This window comes from Amblyomma americanum, chromosome 3, assembly GCF_052857255.1.
Source record: "Amblyomma americanum isolate KBUSLIRL-KWMA chromosome 3, ASM5285725v1, whole genome shotgun sequence".
Lineage (NCBI taxonomy): Eukaryota > Metazoa > Arthropoda > Arachnida > Ixodida > Ixodidae > Amblyomma > Amblyomma americanum.
The window spans coordinates 73,380,275-73,400,886 of record NC_135499.1 but is presented as its reverse complement, the minus strand read 5'-3'; the positions used below and the strand labels follow the sequence as shown (position 1 = coordinate 73,400,886).

Below are 20,612 nucleotides of genomic sequence, written 5' to 3'. Positions count from 1 at the left end.
TCACACTTCGTTTCATTCCGTCCCAGCCGAACCCACACGTTACGACGCCCCTGCCTCCGCCGCTACACGAAGTCAACCTCTCCAGCCGAATTCTCCACAGCACCTAGGATGACGCAGAACGAATATCTGGAGAGCGCCAGACAATCAGCCGCTGTGCTACCACTGCGGTGAGGCTGGACATGTTTGGCGCCGCTGCCAAAACAAGGAGATGGACCTTCGAGGATTCCCCGTCGGCTGTCCCCGTCCGACGTGTGGAGAACCACCGCTGGAGATAGCGTATTACATCTCGCAAGCGGACTCAGCACAGCGCCGCTTCTCTCGATCACCATCTCCGCGTCACTACAGTTACCAAGGATGAGACCTGTTCGCAGTCCCCGTAGGGGAAACTAGATGCAGCAGCCTACGGAGGTGCGGCTGCTCAACGAAAAATGTGCAAAATCCTCCATCGCCGCAAGACAGTTCACATACAACGCCGAATTCCGTAGCCGTACCGACGACAACTCAGCCAAACGGCGTCAAAATAAGCCGATGTCCTGACGTACCCATCCGTGGCGACGACGCCTTTCCTCGATGCCGGACTCGTTGGACGCAAAGCAGCCGAGACCGAATGCCTCGACATCTTCAAAGTATGACGCTAGCAACAGGCTACTTAGAGATTTCGGTTGACGGCGCCGATGTAACTGCGCTGCTGGATACTCGCGCCGATTATTGTGCGCTCAGTGGAGAATTCGCTGCCTCACTAAAAAACGCCGCAAACTGCTTGGGACGGCCCACAGCTGCATACTGCAGAGGCGTTTGATCGCACCAATGGGAACGTGCATGTTGCGATTAACCGTGCTAGGCAAAACATTCCTGGTAACGTGATTGACCTGCGATCGCAGTCCGTCAAGTTCTCGACCGAGGAGGCCATATCGGTAAATGGTGTTCTCCCAGTGGCTTTGCACATTATAGAGAAACACGTGACCGTGCCCCCACGCTCCAGTGTAATGGAAACCGTCGGCTCAAAGAACATACGGCAAATTGAAGGTGTCCTGGAAAGCAAGTAGCTGTCGCTTCAGGACAGAGGACTTTCCGTCGCCAAGGCGGTTGTCTGCCTAGAAGATAGCCAGGTCAACGTTCCTCTCACAAATTTCAGCAACGAACACCGACACCCTAACGAGGGGATGCCTCTGGCGCTTATTGACGTTCTTCGTGAAACTGGGTGTGTGCACAGTTTAACAACTGCTTCAGCAACTGAGCCTGATGGACTTCCTGGTTTTCAGTACGACATGCACCCAACCCTGCTGCTCGAGCAGCGAGACAAAGTTAGGAAACTGCTCAATCTCTACTGTGGGGCCTTCGCATCGTTTCTTTTCCCTCCATCCTCTCTTCCTGTCCCCTCACCTCTTTCATTTAATTTCTCCATTCAGCTTGTTATACTTTATTTCCACTGCCCCGGCTGAGGTGCTTCAATGTCGATGCCAGATGCCAGGGCTAGAAAAAAAATGTTTTCCTTCTTTTTATGATCATTTTAAGACTAGTCGACACGCGTCGGGCGGACGCATCTTGTGAAACATCGCATTTTTACAGATGAAAATGTCCCACCACTTCGGCGGTCACCTTATCGAGTGTCCATTAAAGAACGCAAGCGTATCAGCACAGAAGTGAAAGAAATGCTCGCCAACGACGTCATTCGACCTTCCAACATCCTGTGAGCGGCATCTGTCGTGCTTGTGAAGAAGGACGGCACCTTATGATTCTGTGTTGACTACCGTCGGGTAAACAGCGCTTTTCAGTTCAATTCATTTTATTTTACCAGAAGTTTGGAAGGATATCTGGGCTAAAATCTGTGAAATCACAGCTTGACATAGCCCAGACAACCTCTACAAGACAGTGGCGACATAGTTATTAACAATAGTTAAGAGAAACAATGGAAAGATCTAGAATAGCAGATAATATACAATATTAACTTTGAGTAGTATTCAAAACACAAACAAGCTTAGTTTCTAAATATTATCAGAAATAACCCAAGAATACATCATACATACATATTTGAATAAAACTGTAGATTTGTACAATCATAACTGAAATCAAGATAGCATACAGGTACGAGAAATAATAGGTCAGTAAAGCAAACAGAAACGCGACTACTTATAGTTTGGAAAAGGATTCTTGAAGCTGTTTAAATGAAAGTATCTTGGCATATTGATGCTGATTTAGTATATGTGGGAGGTTGTGCTGCAATGACTGAAATTTGTAGATTGTGCGGAAATGTGGAATATGCCATAATTCAGTACTACGAGTAGGTATAATTTTTTGGGTGTAAGACTTGTAGTTTGTACCAAAAAATTGTTCTGCTCAGTAGTTGAGAAGAAGAAAGAACGCAAAATACGGAAATTGTATATGTTATTAGCTCTGACAATTTTGTATGAGGCAAATAGCATTTGGGTCGAGTGTAGGAATGAAACATTGGAAATATAGCGAATGGCCTTTTTTTTGTAGTGAAAGTATTTTTTTATGTTTGTTTTTGTTGTGGTAAGCCAAATAAGGCTACAGTAATTTAAATGAGATGAAAATAGAGCGTAATATATTTGCAGCTTTATTTTCGTAGAGAGAAATGTTCGGCAACGAGGAAGTGCTCCAGTTGTTGCAGAGAGTTTTCTACAGAGGCTATGGACTTGCGAATCCCAGCTAAGATGAGATGAAAAAACAACTCCTAGGATCTTATGCTCATGTAAAATATCAATTTGTTGTCCAGCATATTTAACGATATGTTTAAATTTAAGTGGCTTGTTTCTTGCCCTGAAAATAACTGCTTTAGATTTTTTTTGCGTTAACATTTAGTTTATTCGACTGTGACCAAATATGGAGTGGTTCAAGTATTTCATTGGTATTGTTCATCAATTCATCTTCAATGTGAGTAGAGATTAGAATGCTTAGAGATTAGATTAGAATGAGGACACATTGGAAATTATAAAGCGTGTTCGGCGAAAGCCTGCGGCCATTCGACTGCCTATTTCCATGACTTTGTGCAATGCGCCCACAGTTGAACGGACAGCATGACAGCTGTTTCGATCTCGTCTTCCAGACATATCCAGTCACCAAAGATCTGGAGTACATTTCGGTGCTCTTCAGTGGTCACAAAGCAGCCGTCATAACCGCTTGTGAGCCCTCCGACTCACTCACTCGACTGCAACGACACGTCTGGCGAACGAGCGCCGTCGCAGCGCGTACTCGCTCCGCCTGCCGGTGCAGGTGACGTCACTGTTGATATGCGCAGCTGCGCATGCGCTTCGGCGCCGCCACCTTTCACCGAGGGGCAAGGGGGTGTGCGCCGGTGCGGGGGAGAGTCGCAGCTGGCACTGTTGCAAGCCTTGGATGTATCGGACGGACGGTCACCGCGAGTATGAGCCATTAAAGGCTTTCGCCATAAAAGAATGTGCACCCGCTACCCACAATTGACGACGCCTTGGATCGCTTATGCAACACCATTTAATTTTCCTCTATGGACCTTAAGTTTGGATATTGGCAAATTGAGATAGACGACAAGGACCGCGAAAAACGGCATTCCTCGCTCCAGGCGCCTTATACGTGTTTCAGGTGCCGCCATTTGGTCTTTGTTCGGCACCCGCGACGTTCCAAAGGCTCATGGATACATTTCTTGCAGATGTGAAGTGCCAAACTTGTCTAGTCTACTGGACGACGTCATCGGTTTCGCCCCGTCTTTCGAGGAGCACCTGCGTCGCCTCGAGGACGTATTGCAGGCCATAACTTCATCAGGCCTTACTCTAAAAGCCGAAAAATGCCATTTTGCATGCGAAGGGAAAGATTTTAAGCCATGTCATGAACCAAGAAACAGTCCTTGCGGATCCCGAGAAAACATCCATCATTGCCAGTTTTCTACCGCCGCGTGACCAGAAGGAAGTTCGTCGAGTCCTCGCACGATGCACGTATTACCACCGCTTCGCGGAGAATTTCTCTAAAATTGATTCACGCCTTATTGATCTCGACGAAGGCGCAAGTACCGTTCAAATGGGAACTACCACAGCAGAAGCCGTTTCAAGAGCTTCAATGCCGCCTGCAGTCACCCCTCGTGCTGGCGCACTCTTATGAACTTGCAGACACAAGCGTCCACAGCGATACAAGCAAGGTTGGTGTGGGCGCTGTCCTAATTCAAATTCGGCGCGACCAGCCACGTGTCATTGCCTATACCAACTAGAAAGAGAGTAGCCAACTACTCTGCCTGTGAAAAATTATACCTCGCCATCGTGTGGGCAGTTTTGAAGTTCAGATCACACCTTTATGGCCGCTGTTTCAAAGTAGTGACCTATCATCGAGCACTTTGCTGACTTACCAACCACAATGATCCCTCCGGGCGCCTCGCACGACGGAGCCTTCGTATCCAAAAGTTCGATATCACCGTCATTTGCAAATCCGGTCACACACACACACGCAGAAACGGACTGCTTATCTCGTGCTCCCCTGCAAGCAGCTCCGGACGACGCTGCTAACGACGAAGTCTTCTTGAATGCATTACATACTGACGATTTGGCCGAGCATCAACGCGCGGTCCCAGACCTCCGCGATCTCATTTGTTATCTTCAAGATGCCAGTGGGAGAGTCCCTAAAGCCTTCATGCGTGCTTTGTCGTCTCTCTGCATACGAAACGGTGTTCTCTTCAAGAACGATTTCGTTGCCAGCTGTAGGCAATACTTGCTGGTGGTCCCTGTCAACCTGGGCGACGAAATTCTTCCCACCTGCCATGACGAACCAGCTTCCCGCAATCTTGGTGTTCCGAGAAAACAAGCCAGAATACAAGACATATACTACTGGCCTTGCCTGGGTCCTAGAGTTGCGCATTACGTCCGCACTTGCCGGGATTGCCAGCGCCGCAAGGTTCAGCCCATGAAGCCAGCCGGATTCCTCAAGCCCATTGAGCCGCCTTCGCAAGAGTTTCAACGAATGGACTTTCTCGGACCCGTTCGTACATCATGCTCCGGAAGAAGGTGGATAATAGTAGCCACTGATTATCGCACACGTTGTAAAGAGACAGCATCTCTTCAAAGCAGTACCACCATCGAAGTAGCCCAGTTCTTTGTTCATCAAATGGTCTTACGTCATGGTGCTCTACAAGTTTTGGTTACGCCTTTTCCTTTGAGCTCCTACACCATATTCATTTTCAGTCACACCAGTCACCGTAAGACGACTTCTTATCATCCGCAAACTAAAGGACTGACAGAACATGACAACAAGGCGGTTGCAGACATGCTTTGAATAAACGCGGATATTAAACCTGGGACGACGTCCTACCCTACGTCACGTTCGCGTACAATACAGCCGTTCAGGAAGCAACCAACATGACACCTGTTGGCCTAGTTTGTGGACGTCAGGTGATGACAACACTCCATGCCATGCTGCCTCATGTCGACGATCACACAAATGACGACGTTGCAGCCTTCTTACAACGCACCGAAGCTTCCCGCCAACTTGCACGGCTTTGAGTTCAGGACCAACAGGGCCAGGAAGCACAACGCTACAGCCTACAGATGCAGCATGCGGAATACTCCCCAGGTGACCTTGTCTTGGTTTGGTCTGCTATACGACGACGCGGACTGAGTGAAAAGCCCTTGCGCCGCTATCTCTGTCCTTATTGTGCCACGCCTTGGAGCCCTGAATTTGAAGTTGTCCCTCACAAGACTCAACAATCTCGAAGCCACCACGGCCCCGATGTGGTCCACGCGGTTCGGCGGAAGCCCTATTACGCAAGGGCACCATAACTCTTCTCGAGACCCCCTGCTTTCGCTTCAGCATCGGGTCGATGCTTTTGGGGAAGGGGGCAAATGACGCCAGCGCTCGTGCAGACGAACGCGCCTATCAAGTAAAGAAAGAAGTATTGCAGAAGCACTCGTGCAGGGCTACTCCGCTGCTGACTCTCGGTCGCTTAACGCCAACGTGATAATAGTAGCAAGCCATCTAGTTCTTCGCCTTCATGTAGAATCGATACTGCATTGCTTTAGGTACCTCAAAGTGCTTGCCACCCATCGCTCCCAATTCATATACCTCAACAGTGTTATTGAAAACTAAACATTTTGACAGATTTGCCTGTCTGGGTGGGTTTCAAAACTAATAATAAACTGCACATCTGTGATGTGATCTTAACTACCCCGAGTAACATCAACCGCACGAAAGGAGACCTGCCCCAATTATATACTCAGGGACTTCGCTCTGCAACCCAAAGAAGAAAAGTAGCCATTGACCACCTCCCCACACTGCGACAACATGACTCACATCCTTAACCCCCTCCCCCACACCTTTAGAATCACAGCTTTCGTTTTTTTGACCTCCTCCTTCCCTCCATGCATACGTAAAGGCGCTAGCTACTGCCCCGTCACCCGCCGAGCATCGGCGTCGGCCTAGCGTGGCAAAGCGAAATACAGTGCAGAAACCGCGTGGATTGAGACCGGCCGAAGCGAGCCGCTTTGTTTCAGGACTCGGTTTGGTCCCTCGATAGCTTGGTTTTTCTCACTATACCCCAGTACCGACCAAGTTAGCCGGCATATCGAAAGGCTCTGCCATGCACAGCATGTGTACGAGCACTGCCTGGTACGAGAGCAGGCGACGCTGTAATCCATGCGTCAAAGCCTTAGGGGTTCACGTGAACGGGCTTGCTGCTCTTCCCTGCTAGTGACATCGAAGCACATTCCGGCGCTCAGCAACCGAAACCGAAATCGCTCGGTATAACCAATGCAATAATAAATTATTTACCGCGCATATGTGAATTGCGAAGCGTGTATCACGCGTCCTGCGGCAATACACAAGGTTAAGTCATTCATTTTTCTGGTAGGGCTGCGACCAAATTTTGGGGGTGTTTTGGAATCTTTGTGGGTATGCCAAGTTTCCAGCTGCTAATCGGGACCTCTCCGACCAGTAAAGAAAATTCCTTGCGGACATTCTGGAGCCTGCCTATCGGGCGTGTCCGTTGGCTCGCTCCGGACGAGTGAAACGAGCGTTGTGTTTCTTTGTGTGTGCTTGCCGCTCAGCGGCGACGGACGAGAGACACCCCCCTTCCCCCCCCCCCCCCCCGAAAAGCAGTTACTGCGACATCAACCGATAAGACCAAGGTCTGCGCGCCGCCTCCGTAACGACCGTCGGATAAAGGGAACCACGGAAGATGCCTTCACAAGGAACCGACCGGAGGGAGCAGCGGGGAAGCAAGAGAGGGAGAGCAAGCTGGAGAGGAGGACCAGGAAGAGAGGAGAGACGACCAAGAAGGACTTGACAGACGGGTTCGAGACGAGAGGCCGCATCCTGACGGCAGCAAAGTTGGCTCAAATGTGTAAATAATGTAAATACATTTTCTTGTATTTTTCATTCCGTGGGGGTCCGGCTTCGTGGGGAAGAGGGTGGAAGAGTTAGCAAGAACCTGATTGACTGGCGCAGTCCACAGGATATCCCGACGGGAAGCGGACCGGCCATGGGACTCATCGATACAGCAACAAAGGGCCCAGGGCTGAGCGACCATCTCGGGAGTGGACCAGCAGGCCAAGCCATCTCCTATAGTGAAGCAGATTGATGTCTTTTAGGTCCTTCCGCTGGGCACTGTGACAGTTGTGTGAGCGGGGAGGACGGGAACAGACGAGTAGGAGGGAGGCAGATGGAGTTGCTTGTGAACGTCGAGGTAGCACGCGTCAGCGGAGGGTCAGGGTTGTCTTTTGCCGATGAGATGGCGCTGTTGAAATTGAACTTGAAAATTTCAGAAGCAGAATTGACAACTGAAGAATTGCGGTATGAGAGAAGGATCAGGGATGTTGCAGTAGGCGTGAAGCAAGATGCGGTGCGCCCGGAGAATGGGGCGGGCATCGTGAAGAATTTCGAGGTAGGCCAGAGAGTGGTGAAGGCAGACCTCAGACTAGAAAGCTCGAGTGGCGACACTGAAGTCGCGGTTGAGAGACAGGACGTGGGTGTCTATACGGGAAGAAAAGCTTCAGGGAGAAGGGGCTCAGGCTCACGGGCACGCAGGTGCTGCTACGCCTGTAGTTCACCGGACCACCTCGTCCGAGAGTGTCCAGAGTTGGGACCGGCACAAACAGATGCCATAAAAATTGACGTACAGAAAGAGAGTTCGATCGTACTTTCGAGGAGGGCTAAATTCCAAAGTTATAGCACGGCTAGTGAGGCACCTCAATTTCGCGGACTTGACGCGGCCTCACTGAGCAGTGGGGAAGGCAAATTCGCGGGGTATCCCAACTGGAGCGCAGAGAATATTACGGGGAGTATAGCTTTTCGTATCCAGGCAAAGGCTGATCTGATTGGTGCCTTCGAGGGAGAAGTACAAACAGGGTAGGCGTATGTGCCTTCAGAGTTTTTGGGAGCGCCCGAATGTGTTGTTGTGACCGCAGCTGAGAATGCATTTGTCTGTGCTGCGACGGGCAGGTTAGTGCCGGCTGGAAGGACACTCGTTGCGCCAGATGCACATGTTGAGTTGTTAGAGGAAACAGTGCCAGAAGTGGTCGCGCTGATTCAAGGTGGCGACAAAAACAAAGAATGTGTGGGCGCAGTTGTGGCCGCTAGTGTCACCGTAGTGGATCAGGTCGGCGGCGCAGGCGCTCAAGGAAGGAACGGTCTGATTGAAACTCCCACCGAACGCGAAAGGTTTCAGCGCGCACAAATGGGCGACATGATGCTCAGGGGCGCGGGCGAGCGAATGAGCGAAGATGCGCATTGTACTGTCGAAGGCGGCGCGCAGCTGAACCATGCAGACGAAATTGGCGGTCGGCCGCACATGCAGCCTGCGCTGCCGGAATTTCGGAAAGCGGAAATGATGCGGGTAGCGAAAGGCTCTGTGCGAACCGGTGGCATGGTTGAAAAGACGCGCCAAAGGAGTAAACGTACGCTAAGTTGGTACGAAGCGTCCGTCGAGAAAAGGCGCTGACGTCGAAAATCCAAAAAGCGCCAGGCGCAGCTCAGTAAGGGCCCGTATGACAGGGGACGCAAGAAACAATCGCCAGGCGAAACACCCTTTAGACTGACTAGTACGGACGATCGCGTAGGACCGACTGACGGCCCTCCGCCGTAGAGGCGCAAACGTACAGAGCAGCATTGAGGGGTCGTAGCTTCGGTCAATAATAGGTGACCAGACTTAGCTAGATTGTAGAATTGGAAAGCGAGCGCGAAACGCGAAATTACAAGGCCGAAGCTGATGCGCTACCAATACTCGTAGCACCAGCTCCGTTGGTATGGGGAGCGGGACAAAAAAGGGGTGACGATGTTCATTCGTCCGTTTTGTTTTAACGTTGTCGTAGTGCCCAGCGGGGGATCGCGGGACATCAGCCGCGCACTGATGTGGTGCGATGCGTTCCGTGGAGGCACGCAACAAAGTGGCGGTGGAGGTGTCGGGCGCGTCAGTTGGCTCGCTCCGGACGAGTGAAACGAGCGTTGTGTTGTTGTGTTTCTTTGTGTATGCTTGCCGCTCGGCGGGTACGGACGAAAGACACCCCCCCCCCCCCCCGAACAGGAGTTACGGGGGCATCAACCGATAAGACCAAGGTCTGCGCGCCGCCTCCGTAACGACCGAATGGAACCACTGAAGATGTCTTCACAAGGAGCCGACCGAAGGGAGCAGCGGGAAAGCACGAGAGAGGAAAGAGGAAAGACGAGAGAGGCCAAGCTGGTAAAGAGGACCAGGAAGAGAGGAGAGACGACCAAGAAGGACGAGACAGACGGGTGGTGGATGCCGAGACGAGAGGCCGCATCCCGACGGCAGAGTGGTGTCACTGCAATTGTGAATAGATGTGAATAAATTAGGCACTGTGTAATCGGAAAGTTCGGTGCGGTCTAGCTGAATCGGGAGGAGAGGAAAACAAAATAGAGGAGGGAGGAAGGAACCTGCCTGACTCTGCCTAACCATGACCTCAGAGACAATGGTGGCATGGATCGACCTTGTCAGAATGGCTCAATCGATTCTAATCTTGTGCTATATTCGAACGCATCCTCATCCTCCCAAAGGTTTAAGGCCGCCCTGACATAAACTTTCCTGCTCCCCTTCACTCCTTTCTTGGCAGTGGGGCTAGGGATTTCGCTTCACCTCTCATCCTGATTGAGAAAAAAATGCGGAGGCCACGTGTCTTCGGTTGGAACCCTTTTCTCAAGCTAGCCTTCAACTTGACAAGCAGTTGTATTCTACGTGCGACGAGAAATCGTATGACACGACCCGGAACGCTTATTGACCAATGGTAGCGTCACAAATTTGACACGAATGTCGGGGAAGGCATACAATTCGAGATAACATCGCGAGTTTATACGCCGTCGGTTGAAATCCCTACCGCAGGCTAGCCTGAGGAGTGACTAGCAGAGGTATGCTATGTGCAACGTGAAATTGCATGACATCACATGGAAAGGTGTACGACGAACTGTTGCGTGAGAATTTTTATATGAAATTCGGGAAAATTGGCGCCACACGGAGGTCCGCCAGTTATGTCCGACGGGCAAATGGCGCGCCGGAGGCAATAGGGGGGCGGGGTGGCTGGTCCTGGCCTTTTGCGGTTAATACAGCTAGCTGTCTTCGCCAGTTGTGACTGGGGCTCCTTGCTACCGGTATACCTGTTCTGCATGCCCCCGTAGCACTCGCCGCTTTCGGTGGTTAGACGACCGTTGTTGCGACGCCATCCATTTAGTAAGGACCACCTCCCGGCCTTAGCGACGGTCGCCGACAGAATTCCGTCGACTGGTGCTAGCAAGGCTTTATTTGTATTAATACGTTTACCTCGTCTACTCGGGTCTCAGAATGGTACCAGCGCTCACCTTAAAGTCAATGGAGCATCTCTGGTGTGTGCAGCTGGTGACATTGGCTAAGATGCTGCGAGAAGCACTTAAGACGCTCACACCCAGGGATTCCAACTCGTCCATGATGAAGGCCGTCAGGTTTGTTTTGTCTTCGCTCAGCAGCTGCGTTTTCAGCGCTATCTGCAGGAGATGCGCGCATCGCGCGCCATTATTCGCGGCCTGTAATTTTGCCTCTGTTCACAGGGCGGAAACTTGTATGCGAACATTTGTAAAACGCATGCCGTGAAAACAGTTCAAGACAAGAAGTCAGTACGGTTTGTCGGTTTATTGCTGGCTGTGAAATGAATTACTATGGTTGGCCAGCGGGCTGGGCGTTGCGAGGGTGAAAGAAGAGTAGGAGGAGATAAGGGCGCACCAGCCGAAGAAGCGTATGCGAGTTGTCTGAGGAGCACAGCCTCATTAGTCCCAGGTAATCCGCACATGTTCAATGTAGGCAATAGCGTCTCGAGGTGGTAGAAAAATTAAAAAGGCGTCGACAAATTAACCTAAAAACTTTATTCGGCTGACTTGTGCCCACAAAGAAATGAAAACTCGGTTGCGGTGATAGTAACCAGTATGCCCGGAGGTCGCCCCAAAAACAGAATTACGACAGCGCTGAGCTGAAAGCTGACGAAGAGCTTTGAAGATCTGACGTTGGAGAAACCTACAACAATTTCGAAGAACGCAGAAGTTCCTGCTGAGGGCTGTAAAGAAACGTTCCAGATAAGTCTGGCGGCATTTGTTGTAAAGATCAAAGTGATAAAACCGCTAGCTGCCGACATGCGGCTTTATGCATAAACAAGCAAACGATACAAAGCTTCGCGCCATTATCTCCCTCTCAAATAGCCATGGACGGGATACTTGAAAGCAAAACGAAAAATTGTCAAGAAAGCACTGAAAACGCAGAACCCTAGCATGCTTCAGCGAGTGTAATAAGACAGCCAAAATACACGTTGAAAATCGAAACACTAGTGTCCATTACTACGCGCAATAGGAACGCTGTCAGTAAAAAGAGTACTTAGAGCAACAGGGTAATTACACAGCACACGGAACCCATTGCGCACTATGCAAGCAGCCTGAAACTATAGCTCACATTTGTTTAGAGTGCTAGGAGACGTCGTACTGTTGGAATGAACCGACAGAACAATGGAAATGAGCTTCCGTCCAATTCAGAGGTTTTTAAAACTTAGCGGAAGCAAACGACGATGGGCTTTCTTTCACCTTATTATGCCCACCGGGCTGTAATTATTATGGCTAACCCGCATAGCCGAATTGTTGTCTTCTTTTGCGCGCGCGCGCGCGCGCGTGTGTGTGTGTGTGTGTGTGTGTGTGTGTGTGTGTGTGTGTGTGTGTGTGCGTGCGTGCGTGCGTGCGTGCGTGTGTGTGTGTGTGTGTGTATGTGTGTATGTGTGTGTGTGTGTGTGTGTGTGTGTGTGTGTGTGTGTGTGTGTGTGTGTGTGTGTGTGTGTGTGTGTGTGTGTGTGTGTGTGTGTGTGTGTGTGTGTGTGTGTGTGTGTGTGTGTGTGTGTGTGTGATGCAGACACGAGGCCTGCGGGGCTGTACGTGCGAGCTTCTCCATAAGTCTTAAAAGAGCAGAAAACAGTATTGTCTATCAATGAAACAATTGGCAGACATTGAAGAGTTTTTCTTTTTGAAAATACAGCATCCGTAAGGGAAGGGATAAAGGAGGTAGTGAAAGAAAGGAAGAATAGGTGCCGTAGTGGAGGGCTCCGGAATAATTTTGACCACCTGGGGATTTTTAACGTGCACTGACATCGCACAGCACACGGGCGCCTTAGCGTTTCTCCTCCATAAAAACGCAGCCGCCGCGGTCGGGTTCGAACCCGGGAACACCGGATCAGTAGTCGAGCGCCCTAACCACTGAGCCACCGCGGCAGGGCAGATATACGAGTGCAGTTTTAGTTCCGGTTCGACACCCTGGTTGCCTATGTAAATAGTCAGCTACTGTAGTAGACTAGGTGTAAGGTCATCCACTCGTAGCTTGAGCACGCAAGAGGTGTGACTGCGGTCTTCGGACGGCCAGCGCGTCCGACATAGCTACGCGTCGAAGCCAAGTGGCCTCGTCTGCAGGAAACTAGACATGGAGCTTCTAGTCGTCTGTCACTCTTAGCACGCTTAACACAAACGCTCAGGTGTGCGTCATGCACTCAAATTAGAGCTTCTGAGTTGAAACCATGCTGCCCAATGTGTTTGAGGCGGTTCGAGACAGCTGGTGGCCTACTTCCACGCTAACATTGTCTGATGCCCAGCAGCGCAATCCCAGTGGCGCTAATGCCTTTGGAAGACACGAACTCGCGCTTTCCTGTTAAGCGTGCTGCCGGCGTTACACACTGGCGCAGTAAAATGCGCAGCCATGCCGCTTATGTGATCAAGCTAAAAGTGGGCGACCGTGTGCATATTATGTGATGTCTTCTCATATAAATAAGCTGCAATTTTGCCCAAAACCTGCGACATGACTTCTGAACTTGCCTCTATGGCTCCTTCAATGACAGTGTTCCCGATCAGGACTTGCTTGCGTAGCACCCGTTCGCTGGGCTGCGGCCACCGCTGCGGCAGGTAGTCGGAGTCGAACGACGGCCCCGAAGCCAGTCTGGCGTAGACGTCCTCCCTTGCGAACTCGCTGGCCGGCTGCTTCAGCAGGCACGCCCATTGCCACTCCGCACCGCCCTCCTGCAGGGACTGTGCAGTGCGAGCGAAAGGCGTCAGAAACGCTCCAGACTCGACCGGAGCATGAGCGATTGACTGGACAGCGCACCCCGTTGCAGCCGAGTGAAGCAGCGACCACAGCGACCTCGCTGTTGGTGGCGAAGGGTCGCATAGGCGATCCGCTCATGAAAGCCAGTCGGTTGACGGGCCGCAGATCTTGCTCCCCAATGGGCGAGAGGAGGTGCAGGCCCAGAGACACCGCGCCGGAACCGTGGCCTAAGATGACGATGGACGACCGGTTCCCACCAAACTGCTCTGCGTTGTCCACCGTCCACCTCAGCGCCTGCAGTTTAAAAGATGTCGAAAAAATGAAAATTCTTTTTTCAGGAAAGGAAATGGCGCAAACATTGTCTCACATATGTCGGTGTACACGGGAACCACTCCAAAGGGAGAAGAAGAACGTGAGAGTGCAGGAAGAAAGAGGTGCCGTAGTGGACGGCTCCAGAATAATTTCGACCACCTGATCATCTTTAACGTCCACTGCGTCGCACAGCAAACCGCCGCCTTTTCCGTTTCGCCTCCATCGAAACGCGGCCGCCGCAGTCGGGTTTGAACCTGGGTGAAACTGCGGAGCCGGTGTGTGGAGAGGTGAAGACCTTCGGCGCTATTCGGCGTTCCGCTTAGAAGCGCGACAAAAATGTGGAACGGTAGCTTCGCTTTTATATGCGATCAAACGTCATCTAATTCAACAGACAAAATATCCTACCCCACGAGGTTTGAGCCTAGGCAAAAACGAGTTCAACCAGCTATAATCTTTCACATACTTCTCACTCTCTATCCAAACATTTAAGAGACGTTCATGCTCGGAGGTGTATTGAGAAGTTTATTCAGCGTGCTCCTTACCTGTATCTGGTCGTGGAGCGCCAGGTTCCCAGGAGCGAAGTCCGTGCCGTTGCTGAGAAACCCAAGTAAATGAAGCCTGTAGTTGGGCACGACAACAACCAGGTCTCCAAGTGCAGACAGCGGCGCTGCATCGTACTCCCGGGACCACTTTAAATCACGGCCGTGCAGAACGAAGAGCACTATGCGAGAGTTGACCTGCATGCACCAAGGCTCCGTCCGTTTCACCACTAATGACTGACTAGATTTTTAAAATTGCTTTTGATTTTCTTTTGACATATCTGGCTGCTTGGCACTCTAGATTTCAGAAGGCCTACAGGCAGAGCGCACGACGTCGTGCACTAGCCACTTGATGTCTGTGTTTACGACAGGGATTTTTCCTTTTGATTGGAGCGACGGTGAAAAGTCCCGTGTGTGTTTTATAACGCGCCCAGTTTTGTCTACTTCCCAAGTAAAATGAGGCTGCAGGGTGAAGGTTCTGGTACAAAAATGCGACCAGCAGAGGGCAAAATCACTTTTGGTGGTGATCATACAGTGTCGAGTAGTTGCCAGCCTTGCAGCTTGACAGCTGCGCATTCTTGTACAGAAAGGAAACCACCATTGGTTTTGGAAGCAGCAACAAAGCATCTTCCAGAGGGTTCATGCTCTGAATGGGGCCAAAAATTGCAGAGTATTGCAGAAGCAATGTACTCTTCTACCTCCTCCCTACGGGAATACTCGCTCCGAAACCAACAAGAACTTCGCTTTTTGTGGTAACGTTGCTACACCGCTGTGATAATGACTAATCTCGGCATGGGCATTCCGGATAGGAGACGGCAATGGCGTTTACTGAACGGAAGCCTCCAAAGCCGGTAGGGTCGCAAGCAAGATTTTCCGACATGAAGGTTAAATAATATCTAGTTAGTGCCAATGAACATAAAATTTCGTGCTTAAATGAAAGTGGGCAAGCAGGCGCTAAGTGAAACTGCACCAACGAAGTACTGATATATAATATAGACTGGTCGCTGCGTGCGCCTACAGACATTAGCTTGAGAGAGTTGGTAACTCATTATAAATTGAAGAGCTCAGTGGGAAAGCACAGAGGGTGTGGCAAGACAAGCGGAGCTCTATACTTACCCCCTTTGGCCTACGCCTCTCCACAAAATTCCTGTGACGACCCCCCATAATGCGCAGGTTCACAAGGGACGGAGAGGCAAAGAGACACCGTATGGCTCAGTTTAAACAAACAGATATATTCAATAATTATACATGATTATGATTCAGAGGCTGGGGCGTCCGAGCTTACGTGCCGACGACTTCATGGGGACGATGGAGGGGCTCCGGAGTTGAGCTCGAACGGTTGCTGGCAGAAGCTGCACGCCGTCGGGCTTCGGCGCTGAAGGCCCCTTGGCGAACGATGTCGTCCTCAGCGTTTTTTCTTCCGTACTCCTTGTCGATTTTTATATCCTCTTATCCCCACACTCCCTAGGGTGAGGACGCCCACGCCGGAGTGGGAGGGGCCTAGGGCTTTCACTTGGGCGCACAAACACACCACCGCACTTATGGTCTCGCCCCCCTCACGTGTTGAGTCCGAGGGAAAGAAGGTTGTCGTCGAGGTAGCGTCGGCTATGGTAGACGGTCTATGGCCCGCTGACGGTTCCAGCGGGTCACCGACCTCCGTTCTCCATCAAATGACACTCGCCACTCAAGGCCGGAACGCGAGGTCACTAAAAGGCCGGGAAAGTGGTCCCTTGTCCTGGGATGTGCTCGGGAGGGTTGATTGATGATGCCCGCCGTCTTGCCACGGGGCCAGGCCCGCCGAAACGAGGCCCTTTGTCCCTGGCACGGCCACGGCAATTGGGGAAGATAACGCCCAACGCCCGTCTCCCCGCGGCGGCGGCGGCGGCGTTCGACACGTGCCGACACTATGGAAAGGGGGTCCGGTTGTGCTTAAACCCCTTCCTTTTGGTCGTTCACTCTCAACGAGTATGGCTCGGTAATTGATGATGCCCGCCGTCTTGTCACGGGGCCAGGCCCGCCAAAACGAGGCCGTTCGTAGCACACACAAGGAACGTCACACTCGCTCACCCTCCAGAAGAATGTTCTCCGAACATTTGAGTCCATGCAGCTCCCCTTCGCTTTCTGAATCGCCTCGCACAGTGCGTCCGACAAAACATTTTTCGCTGCACTCAACACCACTGCACAACACCATATGCCTCAGCTGTCATAACTGGCGTCTCCAGGGGCAGCACTGATCTTCTTTTACAGATAAACATGAAACTCAGCACCCAAGCCTCTCCTTTCTAGTCCAAACTGGACAAAATAAACTTACCACAGTTACAAAGGAGCTCCCACTTCTAGCACGATCACGGCACAGACAAAAATATAGATAACGAAAGGAAGTAGGGCAGGTTCTGCATGCGCTCCGCATGCTCTCCTGTGAAGGTGCTACTTAATGACAGAAAGGTTTAGCTACTAACTCCGCTCTGTTTACGCCATTAGTCCGACTTAGCTTTCCGATTTCGCAGCGGATATCGGCCTTCATGAGTCATACCAAGTAAGTCTGTGACCCTTTGTCTGCTTTGAGACTCGCGAGGGCTCGTGGCAGGAGCCTCTCCTGGCGTTATCTGCGCGGCAACCTAGCGCGCTTCTTCTTCTTCTAGCAATGCATGAAGTAAATCCGGTGGCATTTCGGCCGTCACCTCTGGCGCCTACCGAACAAATGCAGGAGAGGGCGTTTCTTGCGACCTATCTGCGCGCTCCGCTTCACTTCTGTCCCCATCAAAATCCGCGCTTTCCCTTTCCTCATTTCGTGAATACTGAACTGGTGCCGACTTGAGGCGATTTGCGTGTATCCTTATCAAGCGCCGGTTCACGTCTCGGAATCTGAAGTTTACCGGAGAAAGCTTCACGACAACCTCGCACGATCCTCTCCACTTCGTCTGGAACTTACGAGCTAGCCCAATCTGCCGTTGGCAGTTTTCAATGTACACGCTGTCCCCCACATCAAACGGCGCGTCTCTAGCACTGCGATCGTGCACCTCCTTCCTGCGCTTCGCCGCATTCTTTAAGGCCTCCTTTGCGATGTCCCTCGCCACTTGCAAGCGCGATTCTAGCTCAACCTTATAGTTTACCAGTGAAGCATATGGGACATGACGGGAGCCCTCTGGCACTTCACTAGGCTGGTCCGGGTCTCGGCCGTAGAGAAGAAAGAATGGCGATTCGCCCGTGCTCTCGTGTTCTGCAGAATTGTAGGCAAACATTGCATACGGGAGCCACAAGTCCCAGTCCCGCTGGTCGAGCGAAACAAAATGCGACAGGAACCTGGCCACGGTTTGGTTCAGTCGCTCCACCGCGCCGTTGCAAGCCGGATGGTACGGTGTTGTCTGCTTCTTAGCGATCTTAAGCAGCTCGCAAACTCTCCTCATTAGCTGCGACACGAAGTTCGTTCCCCGATCTGTCAAGAGTTGCCTCGGGGCTCCATGTCGGAGCACGATCTGATCGACAAATGCTCTTGCAACCGTTTCTGCCTTCTGATCTGGGAGTGCTACCGCTTCCGCGTATTTTGAAAGGTGATCGACAAATACTAAAATGTACCTGTTTCCGGAAGTGGTCGTGGGCAATGGGCCCATTATGTCCATACCTGTCCGCTCGAAGGGAGCCGAAAGCTCAGGGAACGGCTGAATTGGAGCTGGTCTTCGTCCCTTGGGTGTTTTTCTTTCGAGACAGGAATGTCACTTCGCACAGTAGTCTCTAACATCCTGTCGCATGCCACTCCAAAAGTACAAACGCTCCACACGCCTGCGTGTCTTCGCTACGCCAAAATGACCGGCGCATGGCGCATCGTGAAACGCGCGAAGAACCCTTTCTGTCCACGACCGAGGTATGACGACTCTCTCCCAAGCGGTTTTCTCTGGTCTCCCTTTCCTGGTTGGCCTCGTGCGCCGACACAGGGTGCCGTCTTTGCCAATGAAATAACCTAGCTGTTCGGGGTGAGACGGTGCGCCCTCTAAGCTTTCGATTATTCGCTTCAGGTCAGGATCTTTGCACTGCTCTGTGCGTAATTCGGCGGGGTCGACTACGGGGACAAACTCATCTATAGCTGCCACGGCAGCTGTGCGGCTGAGTGCATCAGCATTCAGATGTGTCTTTCCTGACTTGTGCTCCACTTCAAAGCAGTATTACTGCAGGTGTAGATTCCATCTAGCGAGTCGCGAGCTACGGTCTCTGACACTCATCACCCATTTCAGAGGATGGCAGTCTGTGACTAGCTTGAATTTGCGGCCGTAAAGGTAGCATCTGAAGTGCTTTACTGCCCAGACAACGGCGAGGCACTCCCTTTCCGTAGCTCCGTACTTTTGCTCTGTGGGGCTCAGCTGTCGGCTAGCAAAAGCAACTGGATGTTCTTTGCCCTCGATACCCTGAGATAGCACGGCACCAACTGCGAACTTTGACGCATCTGTGGCCATAACGAAGGGCAAATTAAAATCCGGGTGGCGCAACAGCGGTGCACTCATTAGCTTCCTTTTCAGGGCCCCAAAAGCATCCTCCGCGTTTTCGTCCCAGCGAAAGGCGACATTTTTGGCTGTTAAGGCGGTGAGCGGCTTAGCGAGCTTGGCGAACTCCTCTATGTGCCTTCGGTAGTAACCGATTTGGCCGAGAAACTGCCGGACCTGGCGGACGCTAGTCGGGGAGGGAAAATCCGAGACACACCTTAGTTTCTCAGGGTCCGGTCGCACGCCGTCAGCTGAAACAACGTGCCCGAGGTATTTCACCTCGTTTTTGAGGAATTGGCACTTAGAGGGCTTCAGCTTGAGACCCGCTCCTCTTAGTCGCACCAAAACCTGCTCAATATCGCGCAAATGGTTCTCCAAACTGTCACTGTATATGATTGTCATCCATATACACGAAGCACAGCCTCCCCAGAAGACCTGCCAGGATAACATCAGCGGTTCTCTGCCAGACAGCAGGGCTGTTGGCCAGACCCATCGGCATTCTTTTCCATTCATAGTGCCCTAAGGGCGTGTTGAATACCGTTTTCTCGGCATCTGCCGGATCCATTGCTATCTGCCAGAATCCCGCCGCCATGTCCACTACCGTGAAGTACCTGGCAGAGCCCAGCTGAGAAAGCGTCTCCTGTATATTGGGGATGGGGTATGGATCGATGCGAGTTACGGCATTAGTTTGCGGTAGTCCACTACGAATCGATACGAGCCATCTGGCTTTTCCACCAATAGTGCTGGTGCTCCCCAGGGTGACTGAGTGTTCGACAATGCCGCGATCAATCAGGTCCTGCACCTGCCGCTCCATCTCCTCACGTTGGGAGTAAGGAATCCTGTACGCACGCTGGTAAACGGGCGATGAAGTGCCGGTTTCTATCCTGTGCTTTATAACGCCACAGCAGCCCAAATCCAGGTTGGACGCGGCGAATACCTCCGAGTAGTCGTTCAGCAAACCAGCCAGAGCCTCCCTCTCCCTGGATTTTATGTGAGAAAGATCGAACGACGCCTTTGGAGCAGCCGAAGGACTAGCATGCTCTACAGTTGTGAGTACCGTATCGGTGGGCTCACGTTTCTCTATCGCAGAGGTGAAGAAAGCCAATGTTTTGTTCTTGGGAAGGCTCAGTGGCTGCTGGCTACAGTTAACCACCCGTAGGGGCACTCTGCGGGCGTCATTAACTGTCACGAGGCACGCGGCTGCCTTCAGGCCATTGCTGAGAGGGTCGACCGGCTCAAGCACTCCCACGGCGCCGCTCTCTACATCTGAAGGCACACACACGTACAAAATGTGCTCCGACCAAGGAAGGACGACCGCCTCATCGACCAGTCTGACGGCAACCCGCGAATATACCTTCTCCAATGATCCCACTGTTGGACGGGTGTCAATATCGGTAATGCGAATCTCAGCCCCTCTCCTGTTCAAAAACGGAACTTTTGAGCCGCCCGCATTAACCTCGTTTTCAGAGAATGAGACTACTACCTTCCCTTTTCTCAAAAAATCCTGCCCTAATATACCTGACTCTCCGTTTGGCAGAGACACCGTGTCCGGGCATACGTAGCAGGGGTGCTCCAATGCAATTCCGCCGAGAGAAGTGTAACCGGTAGAGTCCACTTATGCCAAGAGGATCCCCCGTTATGCCTACAAATTTGGTTGCCATACCACCAGACGCTTCCAACATTTCGCGGTCCCCCTTCCTTCGAAGCGTGTTAAAACTGCTCTCCTTAAGCAATGTCACCTTTGACCCCGTACCTATCAACAATTCCATG

General features: G+C 51.6%; 1 protein-coding gene across 1 annotated transcript in view; it reads right to left on the bottom strand.

The window, feature by feature from the left end:
- LOC144123832 (uncharacterized) overlaps positions 1-20,612 on the bottom strand; it is a 77,510-nt gene that overhangs the window by 779 nt on the left and 56,119 nt on the right. The window contains exons 9-13 of the mRNA XM_077656571.1: positions 14,371-14,565; positions 13,577-13,810; positions 13,291-13,500; positions 10,780-10,941; positions 3,166-3,352 (exon numbers count right to left, since the gene is read on the bottom strand). Coding sequence (XP_077512697.1) covers positions 3,166-3,352; positions 10,780-10,941; positions 13,291-13,500; positions 13,577-13,810; positions 14,371-14,565 — 988 coding nt within the window. The remainder of the gene's footprint in view (positions 1-3,165; positions 3,353-10,779; positions 10,942-13,290; positions 13,501-13,576; positions 13,811-14,370; positions 14,566-20,612) is intronic.